Source organism: Portunus trituberculatus, chromosome 33 (assembly GCF_017591435.1).
Source record: "Portunus trituberculatus isolate SZX2019 chromosome 33, ASM1759143v1, whole genome shotgun sequence".
Lineage (NCBI taxonomy): Eukaryota > Metazoa > Arthropoda > Malacostraca > Decapoda > Portunidae > Portunus > Portunus trituberculatus.
In genome coordinates, this window is record NC_059287.1 from 6,282,913 (window position 1) to 6,292,716 (window position 9,804).

Below are 9,804 nucleotides of genomic sequence, written 5' to 3' on the forward strand. Positions count from 1 at the left end.
AGAATTTGAAGGGATGACATATGAGGAGAGACTAAAGGCTATGGATCTGCCAACTCTGGAACAGAGAAGAGAGAGAGGAGATCAAGAATATAAAGACATGATAGATGACACAATAAGGAGTCTAACGAGAATCGTTAAAGAAAGGAGAAAAGTGATATTAGTAGGAGATTTCAACTGTAAAGAAGTGGACTGGGAAAATTATGAAAGTGGTATGGGGGAAGAAGCCTGGGGAGAAAGATTCTTGAACCTAATGGTAGACAATATGATGAACCAAAGAGTAAAGGAATGCAAAAGATTCAGAGGAAAGCAGCGACGAGACGGCGAGATTGGACCTAGTTTTTACAAAGGGTATACAAATGAATGATGATATAAGATATAAGTGCCCATTGGGAAAGAGTGACCATGCAATATTAGAAATAGATATAGAAGAGGGAAAGGAAGATAGAGACGATTCATACAAAGGAGACCGATTAAATTACAGAAAGGCTGATATTGAGAATCTCAAGAACTATTTTAAAAACGTAGACTGGGAGGAGATGGAAAACTCAGAGACAATGCAAGACAAATATAACTTATTTTTGGAAATATACAAAACAGCAGTCAGGGAATATGTCCCGAAATATAGACCTAAAGAAAAAGGAAAGAAAGATTGGTTTAATGCAAGGTATGCTAGGGCAAAGGAGAAAAGAGATGGAGCATGGAAAAGGTGGAGGAAAAATAGAAATCCAGCAAATAAGGAAAACTTTAAAGCAGCGAGAAATAAATATGTTAAGGTAAGGAAGGAAGAGGAAAAGAACTTTGAAAAAGACATTGTCGAAAAATTTAAGGAGCAACCAAAATTGTTCTATAGATTCATAAATGGAAAAATTAGGCAAAAAGAAACAATAGAAAGGTTAAAAGGAGAGAACGGGATGGTGGAAGACCCAAAAAGTATGGCAGAACTATTAAATAAAAAATTCCAGGAGGTCTTTACTAAGGAATCCAAATTTGAAAGGCCACAGAGTAATAGAGAGACAATCTATATGAAAGAGTTTAAAGTAACCAAGCTTGAAATAAAAGAGTTAATGAAGGAACTGGATGAAGAGAAGGCAATGGGACCAGATGAAGTCTCAGGCAGAATACTGAAAGTATGTAGGGAAGAACTAGCAAGTCCTATATACAACATCATAAAATGCTCAATAGAAAATGGAACAGTATCAGTAGAATGGAAAAGAGCTGAGGTGGTTCCCATATATAAGAGCGGAAGGAAGGAAGAACCTTTAAATTACAGACCGGTATTACTAAGTAGTGTAATATGCAAGATGTGTGAAAGAATAATAAAGAAACAATGGATCAAATTCCTTGAAGACAACAAATTAATATCAAATAGCCAATTTGGTTTTAGAAAAAGACAGTCTTGTGTAACTAATTTATTTAGTTTCTATTCTAGAATAGTTGATAGAGTACAAGAGAGAGAGGGATGGGTTGACTGTATTTATTTGGATTTAAAAAAGGCATTTGACAAAGTGCCACATGCAAGATTACTATGGAAGTTAGAGGAGAAGGGTGGCTTAAAAGGAAGCACATTTAGATGGATAAAAAATTATTTGAGGTGGAGAGAAATAAGGACGGTAGTTAAAGATATGAAGTCCAAGTGGAGAGCAGTAGAAAGCGGAGTGCCACAGGGGTCAGTATTGGCACCAATACTTTTCCTCATTTATATTAACGACATGCCAGAAGGAGTGAACAGCTACATAAATCTGTTTGCGGATGATATGAAACTGTGCAGAGTTATAAAGCAAAAGGAGGATTGTGAAATACTGCAAGAAGACCTAAATAAAATCTGGGAATTGAGTAAGAAGTGGGAAATGGAATTCAATGTGAACAAAAGCCATGTCATGGAAATGGGAAAGAGTGAAAGACGACCTGTGGGAATCTATAAGATGGGAGATGGAGTAGAACTGGAGAATGTTAAAAAGGAAAAGGACTTAGGAGTGATGATGGAAGAAAACAATCAACCAGTAAGCCATATTGATAGAATTTTTAGAGAAACATATAATTTGCTAAGGAATATTGGAGTAGCATTTCACTACATGGACAAAGAAATGATGAAGAAATTGATAAGTACTATAATAAGACCCAGATTGGAATATGCAGGAGTAGTGTGGACATCTCATAAAAAGAAACACATAAGGAAATTGGAGAGACTACAAAAAATGGCTACAAGAATGGTTCCAGAATTTGAAAGGATGACATATGAGGAGAGACTAAAGGCTATGGATCTACCAACCCTGGAACAAAGAAAGGAGAGAGGAGACCTGATACAAGTTTATAAATTGATCAACGGAATGGACCAAGTGGATAATGAGAAACTGATCCTGAGAGAAGAATATGACATCCGAAGCACAAGATCGCATAGTAAAAAGCTGAGAAAAGGAAGATGTCTGAGAGATATTAAAAAAATCTAGTTTCCTCAGAGATGTATTGAGACGTGGAACAGTTTAAATGAAGAAGTAGTGTCTGCAACGAGTGTGCATACTTTTAAAGTAAGATTGGATAAGTGTAGATATGGAGACGGAACCACACGAGCATAAAGCTCAGGCCCTGTAAAACTACAACTAGGTAAATACACACACTAAAAGAAAAAGAAAAAAATATGACAAACAAAATGATAGGAGCCTTCAAGACAAAAGAAGATCTAGTTAGAGAAATTGCAAAAAAAAAAGAATAGTGTAATTGTATTTGGAATAAAAGAAAAAAATATAGAATATAGACCAAGAAGAGAAAAAGAAGAAATGAAATCAGTCAAAGACCTACTAAAAAATCTAAACGACGAAGATAGGGAGAACTTAGAAGAGGAAGTAGAACAAATAAACAGAATGGGACCATATCAAGAAGGAAAAACTAGACCAATTAAAATACTACCAAAATCACAAGCAGCAACAGAAGAAATATTATATAGAACAACAAAACTAAGAGAAACAGAAGACTGCAAGGATATCTATATAAAGAAAAATAGAAATGAGGAAGAAAGGAAGAGATACAACAAACTGGATAAGGAAATGGTATATAAATGAGAAGGAAGAGAAAAAAGTGAAACAAGTTTAACTAAAAATGATAGAGGCAAGAGACTAAAAATGATGTATACGAACATAGACGGGGTTTTATCAAGTAAATTAGAATTAAGAGATTACATAAAGAAAGAAAATCTGGATATTGTATGCCTGGCTGAAACAAAACTAAATGAAGCAATAAAAATTGACTTGGATAATAGGTATAATGTATGGAGAAGAGACAGAGTGGGTAAAGGAGGAGGAGGAGTCATGATTATGTTAAGGAAGGAGATGGTGATAAACCAAGTGGAATGTGGGGAAGGAAAAGCAGACGTACTGTATGTTAACCCTTACAGCGTCAGAGATGTACGAGATACGTCGGCTACTCTGAGCGAACCGGGCGTCAGAGACGTATGAGATACGTCGGCGAGCTTCCTCGTGTTTTCGGAGGTATTGCGTCCTCAAAACCTACCATTATACTGCCATCATGCACTGTAGACATTGCTCATGTTGCCTCCTTGTCCCTGCTAACATGAATCCTTCCTGTGTTTATTTATTACATATCTGAACTTTAACAGTTTCTGCTGCCTTTAGCTCGGTGTAGCGGGAAACTGACGTCTCAACTCCGCTAATATGAACAAAGCGTAATTTCCATTACTTACTCTTACGTTTTCAGATGATTTTGGTAACTGTTATATTGTGGTAGTGAAAACTTTGTATGACATAAATAAGAATTTTCCAATCGCTTTGTTATAACGAAATACAAGTACATATTACTTGGAAAATATTTGCACCGCAAAGGGCAACACTCCCTCGCGATATCTCGTGTCTTTATAGTCACAAGCGCTCCCAAACAGCAAAACATGACATTTTGTTTTTCTTTCAACTCAGCAACAATATTATGCATGTGTCCAACTCAGGCATCGACTGGTGAGAAACGAGGAAGCGAATAAACTAGTCACATAAGGCTTTGCTAAGTCGCTAACCTTAGCGCAAAACATCTCGCACCAATTAATACCACTTCCAGTCAGTTCTGGGAGGAATGACTGTCATTTTCATTTGTTTCACATCATTTAAGACTGGTTTAACAAATAAAAAAAAATCCATGATGTGGCCAGCACTGGCGAAATCACAAAGTCTCAGATCTGCTGACGCTGTACGGGTTAAGATGCATATTAATAAAAAAGAGTTAACAATCATTGTAACATGTGCCACCAAAAACAAATTCATGGACCAATCAAGAATATAAAGACATGATAGATGACACAATAAGGAGTCTAACGAGAATTGTTAAAGAAAGGAGTAAAGTGATATTAGTAGGAGATTTCATCTGTAAAGAAGTGGACTGGGAAAATTATGAAAGTGGTATGGGGGAAGAAGTCTGGGGAGAAAGATTCCTGAACCTAATGATAGACAATATGATGGACCAGAGAGTAAAGGAATGCACAAGATTCAGAGGAAACAAATGATGATATAAGATATAAGTGCCCATTGGGAAAGAGTGACCATGTAATATTAGAAATGGATATAGAAGAGGGAAAGGGAGATAGAGACGATTCATACAAAGGAGACAGATTAAATTACAGAAAGGCTGATATTGAGAATCTCAAGAACTATTTTAAAAACATAAACTGGGAGGAGATGGAAAACTCAGAGACGATGCAAGAGAATTATAACTTATTTTTTCAAATATACAAAACAGGAGTCGGGGAAGAAGGAAAGAAAGATTGGTTTAATGCAAGGTGTGCTAGGGCAAAGGAGAAAAGAGATGGAGCATGGAAAAGGTGGAGGAGAAATAGAAATCCAGTAAATAAGGAAAACTTCAAGGCAGGGAGAAATGAATATGTTAAGGTGAGGAAGGAAGAGGAAAAGAACTTTGAAAAGGACATTGTCGAAAAATGTAAGGAGCAACCAAAATTGTTCTACAGATTCATAAATGAAAAAATGAGGCAAAAAGAAACAATGGAAAGGTTAAAAGGAGAGAACGGGATGGTGGAAGACCCAAAAGGTATGGCAGAACTATTAAATAGTAAATTCCAGGAGGTCTTTATTAAGGAATCCAAATTTGAAAGGCCACAGGGTAATAGAGAGACAGTCTATATGAAAGAGATTAAAGTAACCAATCTTGAAATAAAAGAGTTAATGAAGGAACTGAATGAAGAGAAGGCAATGGGACCGGATGAAGTCTCAGGCAGAATACTGAAAGAATGTAGGGAAGAACTAGCAAGTCCTATATACAACATCATAAAATGCTCAATAGAAAATGGAATAGTACCAGTACAATGGAAAAGAGCTAAGGTGGTTCCCATATATAAGAGCGGAAGGAAGGAAGAACCTTTAAATTACAGACCGGTATCACTAACTAGTGTAATATGCAAGATGTGAAAGAATAATAAAGAAACAATAGATTGAGTTCCTTGAAGACAACAAATTAATATCAAATAGCCAATTTGGGGTCGTGTATAACTAACTTATTGAGTTTCTATTCTAGAATAGTTGGTAAAGTACAAGAGAGAGAGGGATGGGTTGACTGCATTTATTTGGATTTAAAAAAAGGCGTTTGACAAAGTGCCACATGCAACATTACTATGGAAGTTAGAGGAGAAGGGTGGCTTAAAAGGAAGCACATTGAGATGGATAGAAAATTATTTGAGGGGGTGAGAGAAATAAGGATGATAGTTAAAGATATGAAGTCCAAGTGGAGAGCAGTAGAAAGTGGAGTGCCACAGGGGTCAGTATTGGCATCAATACTTTTCCTCGTTTATATTAACGACATGCCAGAAGGAGTGAACAGCTACATAAATCTGTTTGCAGATGATACAAAACTGTGCAGAGTTATAAAGCAAAAAGAGGATTGTGAAAGACTGCAAGAAGACCTAAATAAGATCTGGGAATGGAGTAAAAAGTGGGAAATGGAATTCAATGTGAACAAAAGCCATGTCATGGAAATGGGAAAGAGTGAAAGACGACCCGTGGGAATCTATAAGATGGGAGATGGAGTAGAACTGGAGAAAGTAAAAAAGGAAAAGGACTTAGGAGTGACGATGGAAGAAAACAATCAACCGGTAAGCCATATTGATAGAATTTTTAGAGAAACATATAATTTGCATTTCACTACATGGACAAAGAAATTATGAAGAAATTGATAAGTACTATAATAAGACCCAGATTGGAATATGCAGGAGTAGTGTGGACCCCTCATAAAAAGAAACACATAAGAAAGTTGGAGAGACTACAAAAAATGGCTACAAGAATGGTTCCAGAATTTGAAGGGATGACATATGAGGAGACTAAAGGCTATGGATCTACCAACCCTGAAACAAAGAAGGGAGAGAGGAGATCTGATACAAGTTTATAAATTGATCAACGAAATGGACCAAGTGGATAATGAGAAACTGATCCTGAGAGAAGAATATGACATTTGAAGCACAAGATCGCATAGTAACAAGCTGAGAAAAGGAAGATGTCTGAAAGATGTTAAAAATATAGTTTCCAGCAAAGATGTGTTCCAGCAAAGATGTGTTGAGACGTGGAACAGTTTAAATGAAGAAGTAGTGTCTGCAACGAGTGTGCATACTTTTAAAATAAGATTGGATAAGTGTAGATATGGAGACGAGGCCACACGAGCATAAAGCCCAGGCCCTGTAAAACTATAACTAGGTAAATACAACTAGGTAAATACACACACACACACACACACACACACACACACACACACACACACACACACACACACACACACGAAAAGTGGAGACCTAATACCAGTGTACTGTAAATTGATGAATGGACTGTAAGAAGTAGAGAAGATCTATTTTGCTGGAACAGAGAGAAATTGTTTACTTAGAAGCTACAAGAAAAGTTTGATATAGAAAATACACCTTCTCCAATAAAGAATTTAGTTATTTGAATATTGATTGGAGAGGTGATAGAGCCATTGAATCTGCTTCAACTAACAATTATAGATACAGAGACTGCCATATAACTTCAGCTCAGGCCTTGTATACTATAACTAGATAAATGAGCACATTAACACAGGTGACAGTGGCAATGCTGAACCAGTTGGTGAGCAAAGTGAAGGAGGATCTAGCCAACCTGGAAACTACTGAGGAGACTGACCAGATCTCCCGTCATCTTACCAACACACTTACTCACCTTCAGCTACGCCAGCAGGAGCCGCCCTCTGAGGGCCCATCCTATGAAGGTCTCCAGCTGTGAGGAGATGGACCCATTCCTTTGCATGCTTTGAGAAGTAAGTTCCATTATCCACTTAAGGTTAGAAGGGATGGTACACTTAACATTTTTCTTACACATCTGCCCATATCTTGTCTATAGACGATGAATTTATAACTTTTATCAACCGAGAAATATTAGTCATTGACATGTATGGTGGCTGTTTTGATTAAATGTTACAATGATACTAATACATAGTAAATATGAATGAAGTGTACATGTGTGAATGAGGGAGAAAAACCATGTTGTTTGTTTGATTGTGAAGTTCATCCATAATTTTATTTGCTCTTAAGCTTGCACCAGTTTAATAAATAGGAAATCATACCAAAATTACCATCGTAATGTAGTTTTTCCTTATTGTGCTGGAGAGGCTGATGAAACTTTTGAATGATAAGACCAGATGCAGCAGGTCTGTTCTCTCTTTAGTAGCTGAGTCCTTGTACCTTTGTGAAATAATCTGATTAGAGAATCTCTGTCAGTGTTATTGGAGACTATCCATATAGCAAGCAGGAGGCTGCAGGTGCTAGGGACCGGTGATAACAGATTGTGAGCAGATTTTTTGATGTAGAGATCATACAGGAATCAAGCTTTTTTGAGTAATTAATTTGTTATAATTATATATAAGCTTTATACAAAGACTGTTACAATACAGATTTTTATTTTATGATAAACTTTTATTTATGAAAATTTTGCTATGTTCACACAAATGGTTAAAATGATCTTACCAGAACTGATTGAAAATATTGCCATATACTGAAGGTATTTCTTCCAAACTAATGTGTATTCATACCACCTTAATTCATGTTTTATGTGTTCCTTTGATAGTCATTCTTGGAAAAAAATGTTTGGCTGAAAAACTTTTGTTCTTTGATTTCCTTCTAGAGGATGCCAAAAGTTTTATTTTTTCTTCAGTAATTATCTTGTATGATTCTGTCAGGAAACTCTTTCTTTGCGCTAAAGGCCTGTAGACACTATAAATCATGATGCACGCAGTGTTGAATGGATGTGTTGAAAAAAGACTTTTCATCACAATTCTGTATCACGAGCATGTTGATGGGCCACTCTGATTTCATGCGCCTGTTCAGTTTGCATCAGAGTTCAGAGTGCGAGGATATGCTTGCAGCTGCAGCTCCAATGGGTCATAGCCATTACAAATGTATAGCTTAATTTTTTATAGCAATTTATGAAATGCAGTGAATGGCATTCTTGCATAATTTTCAGTCTGTTGGATTTTTGGGTTGTAGCTCCAAAAATATTTGATTGAAGCTCCCTTTCAGATATCACTGAGAAAGCCATTGTTTACACCACAAAGTTTGACTTTTCTTCCACAAAAGTTTCTTTTTTGCTGCACACATTACAGTTACACTCCACAGTACAGTCTCTTGGCAGAGTACATAACTAGCAGACACAGACATCCCCACACAAAGAAAGCTAACTGTAATACTGACTAGTGGCACATGCAGGAACAAGTGAGCATTATTGCAGTACAGTTTGGCCACTAGTAATTTTTTACAAGACTTCTACTGCATCATGTACCTGATACTTGATGCATAGTGTGTACTAGGCTTAAGAGAGTTTGATTATAGTAATCCTGTCTATATATATATATATATATATATATATATATATATATATATATATATATATATATATATATATATATATATATATATGCCCCAGTCAGTATCATACAGTGTATGTTATTTATTTATTTTTTTTTATTTATGTATTTATTTATTTATTTATTTGTTTTTTGTTTGTTTTAGCATTGAGATGTAATGAAGTAAGTCTTTCATTATGAGCCTTATGTTTAGTCTTGATCACCATATTGTAAGCAGTCAACCATTAAGATGTTTCATCACAAGAATCCTAAACAAGCTAAAGGGTAGCTTCTTTTGTATATTACATTTCTTTTGTCTGTGGAGCATGATCACCTCTCACACCACTCACAATTCTTTACAAGTGTCAGCAATGCCACAAACACAGCTGTCCTGTGAGAGAAATATTGATTTTTTTCCTCACTCTTTTTTTCTTATGAGTGGGCATGCTGTTGGCACAGTGTATGAAGCAATATACTGTGAACCTTTTCTAGTTTAAACCAATATCTTTCAGATCATTTAGTCTTTTTAGAGCTGCTCAACTTTTTTAATAATTTTCCTTAATCTGAACTGAAGTTGATATTGTCTAATACTTTTATCCTTGCATATATATGAATAGCAACAAGATGATAAAATGTGATGGAAGAAGTGGTAGGAATGACTGTGGCAAGTGTAAACACAGGTTTTCATCTCACCCACAGTCATTTGAACTCTTCTTTCTGAATTGTTCACACACACACACACACACACACACACACACACACACACACACACACACACACACACACACCCTGGAAAACAGAAGAGAAAGGGGAGACCTGATAGCAATATACAGAGTGATGATTGGCATGGAAAAAATGGATAGGGAAGATCTGTGTATGTGGAATGAAAGAATGTTGAGAGGGCATGGGAAAAAACTAAAATGGCCACTTATAGGAGAGATG

At 36.1% G+C, this 9,804-nt stretch overlaps 1 protein-coding gene across 1 annotated transcript in view; it reads left to right on the forward strand.

The window, feature by feature from the left end:
• LOC123512174 (vacuolar protein sorting-associated protein 35-like) overlaps positions 1–9,639 on the forward strand; it is a 57,903-nt gene extending 48,264 nt beyond the window's left edge. Inside the window, exon 11 of the mRNA XM_045268404.1 lies at positions 7,068–9,639. Coding sequence (XP_045124339.1) covers positions 7,068–7,247 — 180 coding nt within the window. The 3' untranslated portion in view covers positions 7,248–9,639. The remainder of the gene's footprint in view (positions 1–7,067) is intronic.
• The last annotated feature ends 165 nt before the right edge of the window (positions 9,640–9,804 follow it).